The sequence below is a fragment of the Cyphomyrmex costatus genome, unplaced genomic scaffold (assembly GCF_001594065.2).
Source record: "Cyphomyrmex costatus isolate MS0001 unplaced genomic scaffold, Ccosl1.0 scaffold112, whole genome shotgun sequence".
Classification (NCBI taxonomy): domain Eukaryota; kingdom Metazoa; phylum Arthropoda; class Insecta; order Hymenoptera; family Formicidae; genus Cyphomyrmex; species Cyphomyrmex costatus.
In genome coordinates, this window is record NW_017275086.1 from 1,972,835 (window position 1) to 1,995,244 (window position 22,410).

General features: G+C 37.6%; 1 protein-coding gene across 1 annotated transcript in view; it reads left to right on the top strand.

Moving 5' to 3' along the window:
* Positions 1-457: 457 nt before the first annotated feature.
* The window catches only part of nAChRalpha6 (nicotinic acetylcholine receptor alpha6), a 253,207-nt gene continuing 231,254 nt past the window's right edge, over positions 458-22,410 (top strand). The window contains exons 1-3 of the mRNA XM_018543183.1: positions 458-529; positions 1,112-1,294; positions 4,835-4,994. Coding sequence (XP_018398685.1) covers positions 458-529; positions 1,112-1,294; positions 4,835-4,994 — 415 coding nt within the window. The remainder of the gene's footprint in view (positions 530-1,111; positions 1,295-4,834; positions 4,995-22,410) is intronic.

Below are 22,410 nucleotides of genomic sequence, written 5' to 3' on the forward strand. Positions count from 1 at the left end.
TTAATGGATAATTATAACATAGTATACAATGTACGTTGTAAGTGTAATAGAGTAAATTACATTTTTTAATCAATATTAAAAAAATGTCTACGTAAAATATTTTTTACTAAATTTTTAGAATTAAAAAGGAAAACTGTAAAAGAGTATTCGTCAAGTTGATAACACTTTTCAAATCTATTATATCATTTTATACTTAAGAATTGCAAAAAAGATGACTAAATCTTCTTTCGTCATAAAAACTTTTAATTGACAAACAATGACCATACGAAACATGAGAATATACACGTATACGTATAAAGTAACATTTTGCTCATCCATCAACCATCCATCTGGTCGACCTCAACTTAAACACGCATTTTCTCAGCAACTTGGAAAACAATCGATTCATCTGTCAATCCCGACATCTACTCGCGCTCTACTTATCTTTCGTGTCGACACCGTAAGGTGCGTCGAAACTATGCCGTCCCTGGGATCTCGACCGCCGAGGCTAATCCCCCTTAGCGGACTTGGACCAGCATCGTTTGCGACGGTTCGCGATAGAATCAACGTACACCCTCGCGCGCGCTTACCCTTGAGAGGGAAGGCGAGAATATAGGTGAAGAAGGGGCACGGTGGAGGAGAGAGAACGGGAGGGAGGGGAGGATAGAGAAAGAAAGGGGAGAGAGAGAGAGAGAGAGAGTGCGCAATACACGGCAACGGCCGTGAGCTACGGGAGTTCGCAAGGGGGCGGTTAGGGGTAAGAGAGATGAGACATGTGGCGCGCTACGGTTATGCGAGAGAGATGAGGCAAGTTCTCCGGTACACGGTGGTGGGCACAATATTGATCTGTGGGGTGGGCTTCGGGGATGCTGTCCTCCGGCTCCTCTCCTCTCCACCCCCGGACCGCCGTACTCACCCGCCTTCTCGCGCCCCCTCGAGCCCCGCGATGTCTCCCCCTCCCCGCGTCATCGCACCCCCAAGTCTACTATCCTGGTACTCTGGCGACGTGGTGGGGATCACGCTGGTTGCGTGCTGGTCCAGTCCGCAGCCTCCCGCGAAATCGTAGTGGGAACTGGAGGTGGCCACGGGAGGGTAGGGGCGTTGGAGAGGGTGGATTCTCCGGTGGTGGAAGTGGCGGAGGAGGGTTATGGCCATCGTGGGGAGCGCTCCTCGCGTCTATATCGCGGCGGTGGCTGCGAGTCGCGAGAGCTCGACCGGCAGCTCGTACACGACCCCGACCGCCTCCTTTTTCAGGGGTTTCGGTTTCCGGTTCGGACACCCGTTCGCAGGGACGAGGCGGTTTTCTCCATCCCCAGTGTGTCCAATCCCTCTCTCTCTCTCTCTCTCTCTCTCTCGTTTTATCTCTCTATCTGTCTCTTTCTTATTTTCCATCGCCTCTTTTTCTCCATTCCTGGTCTTCCCTTTCGCCAACCGCTGTTTCAGTCTAATAACGCGAGTTGCCACGTTCGCGGCCAAACTTGGCGGCGTACACTCTGTGCGTGCGGCTTACACGGGAGGGTTACACGTCTCTCTCTTCATCTTCGTGCTCGTCGTCACAGTCGCCGATATCATTACGGATTACTCGTGTTCGCATCTCGTTCGTGTTGAACCTGCGGTGCCCACGATGCGAGATAGAATCGTACACGCAGGAGGTGCCGGATGAGAGAGCAATTACGGATAAAGGCTCGAAGCGAGTAGCACAAGCAGAACGACGAGGACAAGGCGGATGGGAGTGCGGAGAAAAAGGAGGAACAGCCGCAACAGGACAGGAAGAGCGGCGGTGGTGAACACGGATATACGAGAATGTATATTCGCGCGAACGCGTGATCCGTGTTGAGGGAAACGAGTGCGACGAGAGGGGAAAGGATATACGAGAATATAGGGCAGAAATTACAGAAAGAGAAGAAAACTGAAACCGCGCGCGCGAGCAAGAACGGCAAAGAGAACGGCGAATTCGTTGCCTATATGTGGAACGGGCTGCTGGCAGAGGGAGCAGCCACGCTCCGCGAAGTTGCCTAGATACCAGGCAACACCGTGTTGCGCTCCGCTGAAGTAGGAGGCAGCGAAGGCGGCGGAGGTGGTGGTGCTGTTCCGCGGGAGGATGGAACGTGCGGTGGACGGTAGTGAGACGAGGAAGACGATCGCCGGCCAGGCCGCGAACGCAGGTCCGTGGTGCTCTGCCAGGAGTCGCGATAGCACACCCGCGCCCCTCTCGAAGCTCGCCGAGGGAGAGAGAGAGAGAGAGAGAGTGTGTGCGTGCGTGTGTGTGTGTGTGTGTGTGTGAGAGCGCGCGCGCATACATTGGTCTGAAATCTCGCGGCAGCGTGCTTGCGGCTTGAGGAGCTAATCGCGAAAAATAACCGCGGCGTCGTTCGCGGTATTACAGATTTAGTCTTTGGCTTCATCGAGCATCAGTTATCGGTGTAGACAAAATCATTTCTGCTCTGTGAACTCTTCTGGCGAATCCTATTTCGTATTTGAAAAAAAAAAAAAAAATCTTTTTATTATCTACAAATTTGCACGAATGTCGAGCGTAGCTGCGTATGTCATTTCGCCGTTTGCAACCGGAAATTTTGATCGAACCGTCGACGTGGTGGGTGTCAGCAAATAACGAAGTGAGCCCCAGTGTCGGATGAGAACGGGGTGAGAGTACTCGTAACGATGGACGCCGCCGCGTGGGGGAGAACGGCAGCATTCGGTATCGAATGAGGAAGCGTATAGTCGCCACGGACACCTGTAAACCGGGCGCGGGCTCTCGTAAATTTAGAGGCAAGATCTGCTTCGTCGTATCGACGAGAGTACCGTTTACGGCCTGCATGCCAAATCCGTGCGACATAACGTAATTGATAAACGATCGATACCGCGTGCAAGATATCGTATATTATAGTCTTGGGTACGTTCTCGTGTAGTAAACTAGTAGCAGCGTCAAAACTCCACAGACGCATTTCCTGTAAGATTAAAACTCGCGCCATTGTTGATTCTCTGAGGCGTGCGAGACAATGGAAAAATTGCTACCTGTGTCGATAGGCAGAAACCGCGGTAATGGCGTGCCATTTAATGCACTCCCTCCGATAAATAGGTCATCGTAATACTGGACTCGTAATCAATGTGTGGCTGATCGGTTGTGTGTGGAAAGGGTTGCTAATTAATTCGCCTACTGTTACAACGAAATATGAAAATGTTTTTTAATAGCGTAATTTGGTGATATCGCATGGTAAAGTAAATGCGCGAGAATATAGAACTATAATGCCCTCTCGCGCCGTATCGTATTTTTTAAAGCTCGAGATAATCAAGCAAGATTATTAATTTACATTTTTTTTTATATTTCCAACATATTTTTATTTATTTAAACAAAAATATTTTTTATATACAACAAGATATAGCAATATATTCCATTTTTCTCGATAATATAAAATTGTATATATTATATACAATATATATACATTACAACATTTTTGTCTTTAGAAATTCTGTTTAATTTCTATACTTTAATTTAATTATATATATTGAATATAATTGAATATATGTTACGTCGCGCGCGAATCTAATTGGGCTCTTTTATATTTTTTTCCTCGTAATAATATTAATGATTTATTCGATTATAAAAGATTGTTCTAGTTCACAAGGATTGATTTATATGAGTCTGCATATGTTTCAATTGTGTTAATAATTCTTTCGATCGAAGAAAATGAAAAATTTACGATATCGAGGTTTGAAGAAACCGATCATTTCCAGTCGCAGCACGTTTTTCCAAGGGGAATACAAGAAATCTCTTCTTGCTGATAATGAAATAGTAAATCAAACGCCCTGCTTGTAAATCACCTAAGTTTTCGATGCCAGTAACGACATTCGCAACCGTTACATATCAGAAAGAAGTATCGCAATAGATGACAGTAACATTCAAATGAGCATCATTTCACTATCTTGTAGCAAATAGTGTTTGAACTGTAGAAACTTTGCGCATAATTTTAATTTATATTTATGAAACATGCTTCAAACATTTTTCTCAAAATCGTCCTATATGTAAATTTTGGAAAAAATTTACATTATTTTTAAATTTAATATTGAATTAACGTTTTATTAAAAGTCTGAGTTGTAGTATTAAAAAATGAATTATAGCATTTAAAATAGAAATAAAATCTCGAATATTTTTTGTTTAAGTAGCATATTAAAAAATCTAACACAAGTGATATACTTTATATCACTGGAATAACTATATCTTGTGACTTGTGCGTAAAATCTTGGATGGTGCGTGATTCTTTAGCCACGAAATTCAAGCTTATAACTAACGCATGATTAAGAAGATGTAATTAGGATTCGCCAGTGAGTATTTCAGCCCGCATTAACAACTGAAAGCGATCTCGGTGAATTCAAAAGATACCGCAAATGTATGCCATGAAACGATGCTGCTGCACACGATGGAAAGTGGGTGCGAAGGGGTCGTTCACACGTATGAAATCATTATTTTCAGGATCCCCCGTGAGAATGCTCGAAACGTTGGGAAGCACCGTCGCGCGAACGTAGCGCGTCCTCTCTGCAAACGATAAACCGCTGCCACCTTTGAGCGATCGAGACCTCGCGAAATACGCACATCCGAGGCGCGCGGAAGAACGCTTGGTTATGACGGCGAAGTCGGGGGGTGCGTTAGCGAGGGCATCGAGTATCGATTAGCGGACGATTCGTGCGGAATTGAACTCGACTCGTGACACCCTGCACGATGATGATAATCAGTGACGCAGCGGGTGACAAAGCGCTTCCGGGCGATACTCGCGGCGGTGATCGCTGCGTGTAGAAGTGAACACGCAAAATTGTGCAGTGCATCACGGTCACGACGGGGCACGTCGGGACCGGATAGATGAACATCGGCAAGTCGGTGTCGCGTCTCGACCTGAGCCTGCAAAATTCATCTGCCATGGCGCACCAGGCAAGAGGTCTACCGCAGTTGCGAATAAAGTTTTATAATACGATCGTCGCCGGTCTCCAAATAGTCCTCTTGCTCACCGTCCTACCTCAAGGTAAGCTCGCCGAGACGCACTTTTCGATATTTTACGGCGAGATTGTACGCGACATTACTCGCGTTATGATTTTCTTTATCGCTCGTCTAAGCCATTTCTGAAACGAAAGAGCACGAACGATATTTCTTCGAACGACTTGAAGGTATTGACGAGAGAGGGAACCATGAACTCTCAATAATTCGAATAAAGAAGGCCTTTATATCTATCGATTGAAAGATATGATATCATAATGATATAATATAATGTGACACAAATGTTTCGACTAGGTACTGAAAAATCAAATGTTACAATGAATGTTACACTGAAAAAAATGTCTGGTTGGATTAATTGGAACTCTGGTTAAAAAATGTTCGAATTAGAATTTTTTTTATTAATTCTGTTAAATTCTACTTATGAGATAGCCGGAATTGATGTAATCAGAATCTTCTGGTTCGTTTATTTTTAACCAGACGTTTTTCTCAGCGTAGTAGTTATTATTAATGGCAAGGTTTTTATATAAAGGCTATCCGCTCATCTTGAATATTTTACGCGAATACAAATCTAAATTTTTTATTCAAATACTTATTTTCTAACAAAAAATATGAGTCTAGTTATCTAAATATCATAATCAAACAATCAGCCCAAAAAAGCTAATATTACCCAATATCACACTCAAAAAATCTGTATTAGCTTGTGAATATGCTCTGAAACCAACTACAAATAACGAAACAAATAATTTGGTTTATAATGGTTTTATGCAGCAAAATAGCCATATTTTTATGCAGTTTTAGATTAATAACTATTAAACGAGTAAGTGGATTTAAATAAATTTTTGCACAAATATTTATTATTATCTGAGATTAGTATAAATATACAGTTTAATTAAATCCTTATGTTACTTGTTCGATTTTGCAATTAAAATGCGATTTTACATAAAAATCAATACAAACAAAAAATTAAATAACTTTTAACTAATAAGGAAATTGTGCTCAAATTTTATACACAGACACAATAATAGTAGGATTTTTGATAATGTTTTAAATGACTCGTATATTCTTAAGTTGATTTGGACAATGCATTTGATTTTTATCTTTATTATTTACAATTGGAATGTAAAATTGCATACTTTTTTAATCTATAATAATCGTTTTCTTGCAAATTTTTTAATATTACTATAAAATTATTATGAAATCAAGATGTATATAACATATTCTCGTCTATTAGTATTCAAGGACGCTTGCATTAAAGAGATTTCTGGTACGCGGCGACTTCTATCAACTCGTGTCACTTCGTTCGACTATTCCGTCCTAATATAGAAGTCCGAAAATAACTTTAGACGAGTACATAATTTAACGAACGACACTCCCGCGACTTATATTATAAACCATCTTTGCCACAGACATTTCTAGTCGATCGACGTGTTAAATACAGTAAGAAATTGACACACATCAATAAAGTTAGTCACATCAGATATAATTATAATAATTATAGTATTACACATATTTTTAGCATAATAAAAAGATGTGGAAGAGTGACAAATTTTTCTATATTGTATTTGAAAATAGTATGAAAAGTTTGAGGCGATTTAGAATTTAGATAAAAAATTATTTTAATAGGTAAACAAGTTTGAAGAAAATAATTCAGATAAAGTAAAAAAATGTTCGTTCAAACTATAAAATTGTACTCTGTTAAATATAAATATTGATTTTATTGAACTGTTTCACGTGTAGGTATATAACATTTATTTTTACACGAAAAGTATAAATTTCTGTCATTTTTTGCAGAGGCTGTGCACTTGATATATCTTTAATAGCATTAATAGTGACTTGCTAATTGCTGTCATATGCTAACTTAGGTATTTAGCTTTATCTGGGCTTCATCTCTAAAATAATGACTGTATCCTACTCGTATATACGTATCTCGTCAGCTATATACGCAATTTACATACATGTATATGGATAGTATGATGTTTATATGATTTATGCGTAACTGATTACGCTAAGAGTGACGCGCATACGCGTATAATAAATCGGTTCGTCAATCATAATTACGGATGACACGTTCAGTAACAGTACAACGTATAATAGAATCACTGTAACCGCGGTGCGACCTGCCATCACAGCGCATCGGCGCCCAACCGCGACAAAACTACATTTCGTTCGGTCACCGAAGTTTTACAGTCGTGTAGAGGACTCGGTTAGATTAAATCGCACGATTTGAGAAACTCTCGGAAAAACATCGACATGTCGCGAGCAGCTATAGCAAAGTTTCAACATGGCTGGCGGTTAGCTTCTTCCAGGACAATTTTATAACGTTAATCTTGGCAGAAACAGGTTTTGATCGTTAGAAACTTGTTGCGATTTTCGAGAAAAGTTTTTTTGCCAAAATTGTTGAAATTGGTACTGAAATTGCAAAACTAAAATTATAAAGCAGAAGACCAAATACAGAAGATGTTAAAAAATTCGAACATTAATTAACTCTGCATTCTAATTTTTTCCAGGCTTTCTTTATTCGATTTTGGAATCTTTAAAGTATTTATATTTATAAATTAAGTATTGTATATTATATATAATGTAATGGAAACAAAAAAAGGAAGAAAAATGAAAGGAAGAAGGATATACATATATTTATATCTCTTTTAATAAAGTGATATATGTTATATTAACACTGAAACTTTTTCTTTTTTGACTTGATTTACGGTTAAAGTACAACGAATACATTTAGAAAGTTAAAGGTGGCTTCACTCAAATGAGAAAATATATGGAATCATATGTTAGCGGGAATACCAAAGTTTCGCGATAAACATTTTGAAACGAAATATCGTGCGACGATTGAACTCGCGTGATCGTTCAGCAACACTAAAGTTAAACCGCCAGATTTAAAGTCGGAATTTATTGGTTCGTTGAGATGAAGCCGCGACATTAATATCCCTTCGCCGTCATCGTTCATGTGTTAAAGGTCGTCCAGCAAAATGATAAAATTTGTTTGGTCCAAGCAATCCCTCAGTATTAAGTGCTTTGACAAATTTTTACAGTGTATCTGTAAAAATTACCTTTTCTATCATTATTTCTCTACATCAAATTTTAATATACAAAAATGTGTGTGTGTGTGTGTGCGTGAATGCATTAAATGTATCAAAATTTAAAATATTCTATCAATAATACATTACGTATCGCGAATGCTGATTATTACATAACTAACTGTTATAAAATCACATCGAATTGAAAAATAACTGTAATTATCTGCATTACAATCAATTAACTCGTAAAGTATCTTTGTTTTTATCTCTGTTTAGTGATTTTGTAAATTATCTGTAAATTATTTGTAAATTAAATAGTGATAAAATTTATTTTACATATTTTTCGTTATACCAATATGCTGCGATTCTTATTGATCGATTATTGCTTCACTCGTCTTTGTTTCATTGTGTCAGTCGTAAATCAATCAGTGCAATAAGTGGAGAATGATGGGCAGCTTCTTCTTTCTTCGTCGGCTTCCTCGGCCCGATTTAATTTCGATTCAGAATCTGTTAGCTTTAGCCTGACGCGCTGATGTAAAATTCATGGCCGTGTTTTTGAATGGATCTGGTCCGCGACATATCTATTTTCGATGGCATAACACATTTCTTCGGAATGAGTCCGAGATTACGCGACTAGTAGTAATAAGTCATTCGATTTATCGCCGGTCTCGTGCGAAATATTTTCTCAGGAGGACTAGATTTCAAGCCTCTGGACCTTTCCTCGTCCTCAAATTCTTCTCCTCCCGTCGTACCGATCGCCTACCGATCGTGAGTTATTTTCGGTCGAACGGAAAAGGCCTTCCTACGAAACTGCTGCGGGCACTGCGTATTTTTCTACGTTACGTTTTACGATAGCCGATGGCTGTTTCTCAATTACCAGAGTACTGAGGAATTCTCTGAGAATTTTCTCTCTCGAAGAAGAAGTCGGTCTTTGAAATAGAGTATCATTTTTTTAACGAGCAACGCACCACTTATGTACAGAATCGTGTGCACGACTCTTTTTTCCTGGTTTATTACAATTAATTGCTAAACAAAATATTATTTAAATACAAAAATTGTTAATATTTTTCTCTGATAGACATTAATTATTTACTGATTCTCGAAATTGTTCATTTGTTATTTTTACTTTGCATAATGTTTGTCGATTCATAATTTAAAATGTTTTATTATCAAAAAATTAATGACTGCGTTCAATTGAGAAAATTCAGGTAGAGCTTAGTGATTCTTTACTATGATTGGTCCTTGCCTTTAGTTCTTTGTTGGATCTAATTGCAGAAACCAATCATATTAAAGATCACTAAGCGCTAATTGATTATAGTTTCTTCTGCTGAACGCAGTCAATTTCACACGTACTGTGTGCTCATTTCACGCACGTATCTTTGAAGAGCAGTAAGGTATTAACATTGTTTAAACATTCGATCAATATTAAAGTCGACAGTCTGTCAACTTTAATCGATCGATTGACTATCAGGCTTGACCAGTGAAGTATCTGTCAATGATGTGATACGTATGAGTTGATCGAATTTTTGATAAATATTATTGTGTTAAAAGAATGATATTACAATAGAGTAGACATTTTTATGCATATAGAAAAATATAAGTTAAATCTCTATCTTGAATGAAGTAAAGAAAAAATTATGACTTATTAATATATCAAGTTCTATTAACAATTATATATTATAATATAATTAACATTACATTTTAACAACAACGTTACAATTAACGTTACGTTTTAACAATTATATTACATTTTAAGAATTATATTCCATTTTATCATTAATTTTACTGGGTAGAACAAAATACTTTTTCGATCAATATTATTTATGAGTGTCACGTTTTCAACATAATTCAAAGAACTTTCATTTGACCGATTCTTTGCAGCCACCTGGGATACACATGTATATCATTCCTTTTACTTGCGAAATATTTTTTCGAAAAAACAGTTAATACATCGAAAAAGCAGCAGCTTTGACTTTCTCGCGTTTGCAATACAAAATATCTCGCTCGTTTCGCAGTAATCAGTTTTGAAGTTTCGACGAAGTAATCTACGATCGATGCCCCAGAAAGGCATCGCGGATGGAAAAACGTCGAAGAGAGGGCGGAAGTCAGTCTTCGTTAAAATTTCAAAATGTTCCGTTGAGGATTACGCTCGCAGTGTGTTCGTTTAACGCGTCGACTCGGCGTTTTACTGTCACTGGTTGAGCACCACGGCTGTCGGATATCGAGATTTTTACATTGCACGTATGGCGCCGCAATGGAGCAGAGACGCCTATAACGTTGATATCGATTCTCGAACTTGCAACCGCGCTATTTCTCGTACGCGCGAGCATGCATGAGTATTAATCGAAGGAAGTGTACGTACTTTCGTTGCGTGATATACCTCCTTTTTTTTGGGATTTATTTTTTTAATGGAAAAGATACCTTGCATATACGTTTACAAAGCAGATCGGTATGAATCCAATGATGACAGCTATTGAAGTTGCATTACAATGGATGTTGAAATTGCATTAATTCTGCACCTGAATTTAATTCGGTTATTCGATCTGCGAGATTTTCAAACGTATTGCTATATTGCTCGGTCTGATAATTAGAATTCGATCGTTGTGTTTTATGACAATTGTAATGTGGTGCTCGACAAGGTAATCGCGCTATATGACTGCTAATGCCCTCATTGTGAGGGCAGTAAAAAACTGTAATTTCACTCGAAACCGGTAAATTGTTCGAGCTACTGCGATTTGATGTAGAGATAAAGAAATAATAATATATATTATACGGTATTATTGTTTCGCGCGTGATAACATCGTGGATTTGTGAAAAATACTTTATAGAGATAGAAATAGATAACGTAAGAAAATTGAAGCTATAAATAATAAAATGCAGTTACACTTTTATTTAATGAATTATTTATTGTGTGAAATTATTGTGTAACAATATTGCGTAAAAATGGACAAGAACTTAATAAGTGTCATTCAGTAGCTATAAAACAGTTTTTCTGATAAAAATATGTATAATTTTTGTAAATATTTGCTCAATATTATTGTCTAGTATTAATAGATTATTATTAGTTTAAATATTCCAGTTCATTTATCGTCCTGTTTTTATTTAATAAATAAGTGTAGATTTTTTGCGCATTTTTTATATGCAGTAATTCCAGGTAAAGCGTTACATCTTGATTGGGATTTTAATAAGTAATTTTATTTTTTTTGTTATTAGACAGAGTTAAAATAACTGTTCAGTAACTGCTAAAAAAAAATGCATGAAATTTCTACCAGGGTTTTTACATTGTTTTTCTCTCAAAAAATTGATAACGTATAGAATTATTTTATTTTATATTTTTTAGAAACATTATTTTTTTGCTCAAGTTTTACACTAATTTGTTAAGCATTTATAGATAATGTTTGTGTAGTAGTGGTTTTTCAATTTAACACGCGTCTTTTATCGTGGAAAAAGAAATTAGGTCACATGTTATCTACAGACTCACCTGATAATCATCGCATGCAAAAATACTTGTTTATTCGTATAGTCCATTAGTATATTATAAATTAGCTCAGATTGTAAAAGTTAATGTTCATGCTCGTTGATTTTAGTGAAAAATAGTAGTTATTGAATTGATTCAACGTTTGTTTGTGATTGTCATATCTGAAATATGAACTAAAATCGTAAAATATCTAATAATTATATCAATGCATACGGTAGGGATTAATTTCAATAATGATTGTCAATTTATATTTATTTTTTATTACGTCAAAATAAAAATTGCAAAAGAAATATTTTATTAAGAAAGTCTGAATGATATTACGACCTAAATACAAAGTTTCTTTCAATGTAAATTTTATGTGTCGTATATACCTATTAGATTATTTCTCCTATAGACAAATTCCGGCGAGAGGTGGAAATTTACATAAATTACTGTTTTTACAAGACGGCCGATTGCCGAAACTCGCAAAACTTAACGATGGTTTCTCCGCAAGAGACCATATCGCTGCGCCAATTCGTTACGAATTAACTTCTCGCGAACGATACATTATCTGAGAAGTGCACGTAAATTCGCCCGCCGAAAGTTGCGATTGCGGTCCCGGGAGTAAGAGACTGATCGCCCGCGAGGATCCCTGAAATGATTTATAATCCGTCATAAAAGCAGAAACTCCCGGGAGACGCGGTTAGAGAATGCCGCAGCATCTTCATCATTTTGGTCGGGTTGCAATGGTGCGGAGGGACATGGCGTGGATTTTCGTACAAACCTCGTACAAGACCACGGTCCGTGCACCGATCCGTTTTATTTAAATCACGGCTATCCATAACGTCGAAATTCACTTCGGCTCTTTTAATGGTGATTTATGTTCGCTCGTCTGGTCAGCCCGGCTTTCCACAATTTAGTCTAGTATCGCGTCAGGGATTGTCTGGCAGGGTAATCGAGAGTGTGCTGCCGTTGTATCATGTGCCCACCAATATATACGAACCTTCACGTAAGTGACGCTTGAATAATTAATAAGACGTGCTCCTCGGGGATGCATTGATAATTAATTAAGGCGAATAGCCTCCGTGATTGCGATTTCGCAATATACGCTCATCGATTTTACAGTACTTCACGTACTGGGTAACGTCTGATCGGCAAGCGGCGAAATACATATTTACGGACTCGCGAGAAATTCGCGATAATACGAAGCCGTAAGTGGGGTAGAGCAGATTGTATCTTCTCCGCTGAGAATATGCGGGTGCTGGCAGAATCCCTGAAACTTTTTTGCTGAAATCTCTCTCCGCAAACGGTTCGGTTTACCATATTTACCGAGAGCTAAGCGCGCGAAGTAAATATGCAGCAATGGAAGGACCAGCAGGTCCCCACGCGATGAAAAATATCTGTCCTGTCTCTAGAATAAATATACGAGCGATTGGAGAATAGATCGCTCAAACGCGCAATCGGCGTCGAACTTTCCCACGCATGCCAGTTAAAAAAAGTTTTAAAGTTTTATCCGCGACATCGCGAGAATCGTTCTCCGACAAAAATTGTTTTTCTTTACGTGAGGAATCCCTCATGCGCAAAAATCTGAATATTTTTTATGACCCGGATAATTTTGACTTTTCACCGCGTGATGCTGTACAACACTATTTCGTATACCGTATGGCGATGAATGAAACATTTCATTGTGGCGTAAGTGGATTCTGCAAGATGGTATTAGAATTTAAATTTTTTCCCAATATCGAGGAAGCTCAATAGCTAAAGTGTGCTTTCAGAAGGTGTAAAGTCTTATTGCTTCTTGATATGCGGATTTCTCCCCCGAGAAATGCAAATATTTTTTGGTATAGATTATTTTGAGAATCCCGGCGGTGATTCTGAAAATTGTACTGTCTCTTCCTTATTAAAGACGCATATTGGACTAACCAATAAAGCCTGAGACTTTTTATACATATATCTAATTTGCAAGGGTAAACCGCGTTACGGTATACAAATTTTGGGCATTACTGGGCATTACTTAAGAGAATTGTGTATTAAAATATAAGCAGTTTGAGGTTAGGCATTACTAGGACATTATTAGGGCATTAGTGGGTATTAGTGGGCATAAAATTTGGGCATTACTTGGACATTACTTAGGCATTAGTAGACATTAGAAGGCATTGGTGTACACAATTTTGGTTAGCGGTTTACTCCTTGTTAATTTGTATATATGTACCTCATGTGAGAATCTAGATTGCAGTTTCTTTTCCCCTCTCACGAGAAAATGTTTGTCACCGTCTACTATCGCGTTGGTAATACTGCAGAAACTATTTGTGCTTATATAATCCTCCGATTACATCGTTCAGAACGAGCTTTCTGAACTTGACAGGTCATAGAAATCAGTTATATCAAAAACAATCCGCCTGCCGGATGTCCCATAACTAAATTGCTACTTTGAAGTATCGATATAGCGAACCACGCTATCAGTTGCTTACATTTCCATTAAGCAGCAAGTAGTCAAACGTATATCTCGAGCTTTAGATTTTGAATGATCAAAGTGGCATAACCAATCTCGTGTAATGTGAAAGTAATCAAAGCCGAAATGTTGCAGTGTAGATAATATACGTATATATAGAAGTATAGCTACTGATATTACCTCGATTTATGTAGAAGGAATCAAAGTGACGTAAACGTGAAACCGGATCACGCTTGATCGTGCGCGATATCAATACATCATAATCATAGCTGCAGATAGTATGTATGTACATCTGCCTCGTCGAATTTCCTTTATGGATCTCATTTGTTTTGATCTATTTCTCTCTCAGCATACTCGACCTCTCCCTTTAAATCTAAAATACATAAGAGGATCCTAAAGTTGTCTGTTTTATCGACTAAACGCAGTAATTTTTGTATAACAGTTTCTCTCTTTTCTTTTTCTATTGATTTGAAAATCGTTTTTGAAGATTAAGCTATACGCATTAATACTTGTCTGTGAGGTGCACTTTATGCTGAAAATATATGAAAATAAAATTGTTTAAATTAAGATTTTCTTTACCAATTTCTTAGTCCAATATATCAGAGCTGTCAATATCGTAGTAACATTTGCTTGACACATAAAAGCTTTATTATTTATACAGACTAGTAGTTTACATGAATAAATAACAGAGTTTTTAGAGTTAGATTTGGATGTCTAATTAAAACGCTATTGTTCTACGAAAATTTATGTATATGTGCGCAAAATATTGATGCAGTAGTATTTAAAGATATGTTGATATGCAGCATTTTATCGATAAAATAGCAATCTCGTCGAAGTTCGAATTTATTTTAGGATTCCCTTAAGACAATGAGCTTTTTTATGCACCAATTTCTTTAATTCGATGAAAATACTTATATTGCATTAAAATACTGACATAGAAAATCATGAAAAACTGTAACGAAATTGAAATTATTTTAGAAATTTTATTTATTAACATTATTATTATTTTGTTGTATTACTTTAATGAATTTTATTAATCTATTTTTTATGATTATAATAAATATATTTTATATTATTATTTTTTGATATATTATATATTTTATTAAAATAAACACTTTTTTTACTTATTATGAAAAATATAAATTTTAATCCATAGCCTTATATAACTTTTTACTCTATAATTAATTTAGAAATCTTCATTATTTATATTATATCTTCAATTTATTGTCCGTTATATTTCACTATGTTAATTAACAATTCCTGATCTTGTTTGACAAAACACTTTCCCAAGGCATTCATAAATTTTCTGCTCTTCCTCATCCTGACACAAGCTTATACAAGATTTAAGAAGAGCGAATAGGAGGGGCGCCTCACGAGATCGAAGTTGACAGGGGCCAACTGAGAGAGATCTCTTTTATAATTAGGCCCACGGGCGACGCGTTGCTCCACTAATTACCTGTCCAACAATCTCCGGCGAATGAATAAGTAGCTCGAGACTACTAGTCGCCCTTGTTGTCGCGGCTTATTGGGTTACGAACAACATCTAACGAATGAACCCCGCAAACTTTGACACTTTGTGATCCGAGTGATGTATCTGGATTTATATTTTGTATGACGTAATTGTTTGCTTTGTATACAGTAATAAATTTTATATAATCTTGTAGGAAGTAATTTTTAACGATAGGGAAGAAACAATACAATATATTGTAAAAGTGATATAAAATAGAGTAGAAAATGAAGAGAACACTTCTCTATTCATCTCTTGAAATGTAATATTGTAATTTACAATCATCGAATTATCGCTACAGTAAATATTTATTGATTCTATTGTGTACCGCAAACATAGCAATTTATTTCATCACATTATCCAAATGCATGTTTCGATTAATTGAGTAATTTGGTCGAGAGAAGGGGTATGAGATTTGTATTATCATAGGGTCTATTTAGTTAGTAGACTTAATTGATTAATCATACAAAAAAATCCTTTTCTAAGAGAAGTCATTCAGCCCGAGTTTTTCTAGTGAAAACCCACCACTGTAGAAACGAGATTGTTTGCGCGAAACTGTTTACGCAGTTGGGAGCGAAAATTTCCCATAGTCTGATTTGCGAGTGCAGTCTTGCGTAAATGACGCTAGCACACAAGCGGCTTTTGACTCATCTGCCATTCCTCGTTATTGCAACGTAATCTTCATCGCTACGTGAATAATTAAACGATCAAAGTTATCGCTGAGCGACCCCATTTAACCGCGTGCTTTGAAAAATCTTCCTCCGCGAGTTCTCAGGCATCGCTTTTTTATGAGTTCAATTTCCAACTCGTAGATAAAATATTAATATCCCTGAGACATCCGATAACAAGCAAACTTTTATGAGATAAATAAAAAAGCGAGTGTAGAACGTGTGTATCTAGCGTATATATATTTACGCCCGGTTGTTACGTGAGGCGTACAGTAGTACGAACCAGTCGCCAGGCCGACGAGCCAACAAGTAGTTATGGTCTCCATCTTTTTGCGAGCGTGAGACAAGGTCGTTACGGTAACCCGCTATGACCCACTATGAGTCAGACCCGCGACATTAGGCGAGGAGTGCATTGTTTAAGACGCGTCGTTAGTGTAATTTGCAAAAAGCATACCATGTAATTTCGCCGTACATTAGATTTTCAACAAAAATTGTAAACCAGCACAATTAAGTGCACCGCATTGTTGCGCTAGAGTTAGAGGGTACTTTGTCACGGTCAGGGCTAAAATTTCAAATTTACGTCTGTTTTGGACAGTTGCTTTATGAGAATAAACATTATCCAACAGCAGAAGAAATGTTCATGTTGCATCATGTTACATATTTTGTGCTAATTTTTCATTCGTAATTTCAAATGTTGAATGTTGATAAAGCGTGGCTTTTATATATAATAATATTAATAATTATGGACGTACCGGGAAGGGGGTGGGGGAGGGCGGCAGAGAAAGGACGCTCGTTTTCCTCCCTTAAGTGACAAGGAGCAATATACTTGAAAATTATGAAAATCATTCTTACAATAAAAAATTAAACGCTCATTAGCCAAAATGCGTAGCTCGCACGTTAAGAAAGTGTTTACTGAAGACTGTGGATCCTTAAAGATCAGTTTTAATATAAATTTAATAAGTTTTGTGTGAAGCGCTACATGTTTGCATCCCCTGACTGAATTCCTGGATACGCCTTGGATGTATATAATTTTTTTCTTGTCAAAGGTTTTTTTAAATCCGTCAAAGATTTTTTTTAATCTATAAACTGGAGCGTAGACAGCCGTGCAGAAATATGGTTTTATACAGCGCTTAAAGTGGAAGGAAGGAGAAGGATGTATGGCGCGTGTTAGGTAAATTGCCTCTTGCTTGCCGGAATATTACGGATAAGCAACAGCTGTCGTGTGATATCGCCAAAGTTACCCGGCTTTCTCTCCATGAGTTTGCAATCGGGTATCCGAAAAATAAAGGCTAATATGGTACAGGTATCGTAACATAGGACAGGATAATATAGAGCGGCTTATGAAGATGCTAGATATATATTGCTAGGATTATGCGATAGCCTCTAGTCGAGCTGTCGTAGCGAGCGTTATATGATGGGAAAGAGCAAGTGGCTGTTGACTGAAAGAAGACGTCATTTATGATTTTACTGCAGCAAATTGTTCTTAGTTTATTCCGCGTTATTTACTTTATTGTATTTAGGTTTTGCACTTTAATTTCTGTCAAATGAGACTCGAAAGAGATGAGATAATGAATTGTTTATGAAGATTATAAGCATCATTAATTCAGCGCGTTTGATTTAGCGCGTATAACAATAAAGATTCGATATAAAGAGTTGGGAGAAATAATCTAAAATACAAAAAATTTATATACAAAAAAAATGATTGAGTTGTTAATAATATTAAAATATGTTAATTTGCATTTTTATAAAATGACCGCTAATTAAATAATGTTGTGTCTTTTATAAATAGGAAGAAAATATATTTTGTATAGATTCTGATTCAACTGTTTTATTATTATTACGCGTTTATTAATAAATAAACCACCGGCATGCGGCTAATATATATTTTGTGCGGCTTCGACGGAACAAACATGGTTATTATACGTAATGCGGCAATCAATGCGCTAATTAATTAAACACTCGATACCGCGTAATTAACACAGCGATAACAATGAATTCCCCGGAACGAGCAGCAAGACGCCATCATAGTTATCTCATCATTATCGAGTCCACCTCTTCGAGTAGTTCGAGGATCGGAGCGATCTATCGTTAGTTTCTGTTATAGTTGGACAATGTTGTCGAGAGCGACAAGACGTTGAAATCGATATACGAGCATATTGAAAACCGTCGGTAGAGTGTTTATCTGGGTACCGTAAGCTCTTGTGATTCGAGCAACCTCGATATCTATACGGTCTCTTAAACGTCGATGTGCATATACCGGTTGACCCAATAAAGACAGAAACACCCATCTCCCAGACGCCTACAATGCTCTATCTAGCCACGTCTTCTCTTAGTTGTCAGTGGAAGGAAGATGCTTTGAAGAGGATTAAATAGACAGATCGAATCTTGGAAAAGGTCTTGAAAGTTCAAGAAAAAAATCGGTATATAACGTTTTGAAGAACGTACGTTTTTACTTTATTAATATGTAGATAAAATTTTGTTGAAAAATATAAATATTTACTGTAAACAGAATTTTTCCATATTTGGCAAAGTCTATTATTATATCTCATTTTCTGGCACATCTAATTAAATTGAACCGATGTACGTGCAGGAAATAACAATTTTTCGCATAACCAACAAACAAAGTTTGTAATACAGTGTGTAGTCGTGGTTTTATGTAAAAATACGCAGATGCGTACGAGTTTGGTTCTAATTAAGCCCAACAAAATGTAAAATGGAAAAAACGAAGTTTATTACTTCATCGTTGAACTCGCGACGCAGCAACGACTTCGCAATCTCGGCCAACGCGCGCATTCCTCGACGAGATAGCGACCCGCACTACCGGATCGTAACCCGTGTTGACCGTAAAGCCGCTTCAAGTGCCAGTCCACTCACCCTAACGAAACAGAAACAACATCTCGCAGGTTGCCGCGGGCATTACGGGCACAACGTCGCACACATCGGCGATTACCGCTCAACGACGGTGTCTGAATCGCGACGATAGCAGCGGTGGAGACTCGTGCGAGAGTGGTAGGCGAAGCGGAGGGAGGGAAGGAAGGAAGGAAGGAGGGTGGGTCGACGGCGGAATGTAGAGCAGTGTGTCAGAACGACACCCTTCAGAGAGCCGCTCTCCAGAGCCGCTTGGCCCTCAACACTTTCCATCCCCCTTCACAAAGACCACCCTTCGACGACGACGAGGACAACGACTACGACGGACGAACTACTCGACGACGATCCTGCGCCCTTCTGCTCCACGTTTCTCGCATCACCCGCCCCGCTCTCTCTCTCTCTCTCCCTTTCCCTCAGTCCCTTCCCGTTACCTACCTACCCGCCTACAATCCCTCATCCTACCTTTACCATACCTACAACCTACACTATTACACGTAGTCTATCCAACGGCTCACTTTCTCGCTTCACCCTCTTGGTCCCCTTACTCTTCTCATCTCTCACCCTCCGACTCGACAGTCTCTTTCTTGCCCGTTCGCTTCTCCGCCGCCGTCTGCAACCGTATACATCTCTCTCTCTCTTCCGTACTTCTCCCTTTCTCTCTTAGTCTCTCGCTTCGTCGCACGTTCTCTTACCGGCCGTCCATTCTCTCACCCTCGTGCTCACCAGTATCGTCTCCCGCTCTCTCACCCTTACACCATCGTTCTCTTCTGGCTTGCCGTCGTCTAACCCGTGCATTGATTTTACCCTACCCACCGCCTAGGCCGTGGGTCCTTTCCTAGGTAGGTAAACACTCGGCATAGCCGAGTAACGCGCGTTTTGCACCCGCGCAAACGGACACCGCTCATTAACTGACCTCCATTCTGCAACCCTTTCAGGGCAATATGCTGACAATTTAGCGATCAGCTGATATGAATTCTCTCTAGCTATAGATATATCATACTATTGTTCATCGTCAGCTTTTTATTCAAAAACATAAAAAATTTTTTTATGTGTTAATTCTAACACTTTTAACTTGAAAATATTTCTAATAAAATTTTGCATAAATTTTTTAATTTATTTTTCGATCATATCGATGTTTATTATTAACTTAAAAGGTTTGAAACGTAAAAAAAGACAAATTTTTTAATTTCTTTTTAAATTAATATAGAGAATTTAATTATTCTCTTAAAATGTAATGATATTTGCAAAGATACAGTTATATTAAAAAATTTTTTAAATATTTTATTATACAATGAATTACTCACTTGAATTTTAAACAAATGTTAATTCAGTATGTATACATAATTTCATTAGTTAATTTTTATTTATCTGCATATATGTAATCTGCATTTTTCATAAGTACTCGTTATTCTTTTAGATAATTATGTGGCATAGAAAAATAGAATTTTTATTTATTTCCGTAATAATATCAAGGAGACATTTGTTTTATATATACATAAGAATCTATTATATTTGAGAGCGGTCGGCAAACTGAAATGTAAAGCTTAATACAATATCGTGGTGTGTCGTGTCCCATTAATTAACTGTCCGTTAAAAAAAGCGAGTAGCGCTCGCAATTAGATTTGACGCTGTTCGATAAAAATGTGAGACTTTTCGATAGTTACAATCGACAGAGAAACGATACGGATAGGAAAAATTTTTGTGCAAGCCCGTCTCGCTTGTGATATCGAGAATTAATTTCCATAATAAATTACCAAGGCGTGCGGTGATTGGCAGTGAAGTTTTAATTGGTGGCCATTTCCACTTTGAAATGAGAAAATCTCGTTTGGTCGTTCCCTTAATTTTGTTGGTCGCGCATGTATCTTCGTTAGAACGGTACAATTAAGTACGTAGCGCTCCTTTTTTTATTTTCCGTTATAATTATAATTGTCTATAGCTTTAAATAGCGATTATAAAGAGCGATTATAAACGTTTATAAAACGCAACTTTTTGAAAAGCCGATTAAAAATTTAACATAAACGTATATTGAATAACTACTTCGAAATACTTTATGATATTGTAACGTTAATAACATCTTTATCAAGATTCTCATCATACTCATTTACGCTTTAATTGGTGTGTACGCTTAGTGACTCTTTACGAGTGTAATAACGAGGAAATATATTACGAGAAACTAACCGAGTTATCGTAATACGTAATATTCAATGTAATAAACGTGGAAATCCAAAGAGTACACGAGGTATTGTTAAAGTTCAAATAATATCATAATGAAAAAATACTATGTGATCGAGAGGCTTCAATCTTCACGTCATAATATCTTTACAAAAAATAGAGATAAAGTGGAAGCAAAACAGGGTCAAATGCTTAAGAAGTTAATGAGTTTACGGTGATTTATCTTTTCAAAGCTATTATATCTATTATCATTATTTTACACAGTGTATTTGCGAGTCTTATGTATTAGCTCGACAACAAAATATTGGGTTCTTACTGAAACAAAATTTCCTATATCGAATTTGCTTCACAGCTTTACGTTTCTTGATATCACAGGCTAACGAATCGAGGACGATGCTACTGGCGCGTACATCAGCATACCTTCCTGTATTAATTAAGAACGATCGGTATTTTTTCGAAGATAAAAGCGATAAACGAACGGAGAATGCACTTTTTGGAAGCATGCCAAGATTCACGTAAACAAGCTGTGGATTCTTCCCTTGTAAAAATCACAAACTACCGTTGTCACTTCTTCCGACTCCGCGTATAAATATATATCTTGCGCCGCATATCGATGAGCTGTTTTCATCGATGTGATTTCGGTGCAAATTCATGCGTACTCTCTCTTTGGTGAATCACAAACATGAATCGAAAAAGTCCATATAATCCGATTTCAACAGAAAAACGTCCGTAGACACACCGACGCATTTCGGTCGGAGTGCGCATTGGTAAATGAGTTTTTCTACTGAAATATCCAAATGCCAAGGAAAGAATAAATGACGGTCAAACTGGCACTCGCATGTAACCACATGCGCTCGAGTAGAGCGGTTAAAAAATACGAGTTCTTTTTTCCGTAAAAGCTCGAAAAGCAGTAGCGTCGTTCCAAGTATTGCTTATAGCCACGCGTGCTGTTTGCATAATATATCTCCTTGCGCAGGCTGCGCCTCGCATATTTCTCCCTTTATGCGTTTCACGGATTAACGATTCCGTCGTTATTTTTCCAAGTCAAATCGATTAGATGTTTATTTATGAAGCTGGTCGCGTGGTCGTCATTGTCTATATATTATACATTTATTCATAATTCTAACAGTCTATTAATATGACTCATGCAAATGGTGATAGTTAATAACTATGTCAACGATATTATCGATCGCGTGTAACCTGTTTGCGGATTATTCTTTTCCGCGTCATCGAAAGAGAAAGAGAGAGAGAGAGAGAGAGAGAGAGAGAGAGAGAGAGAGAGAGAGAGAGAGAG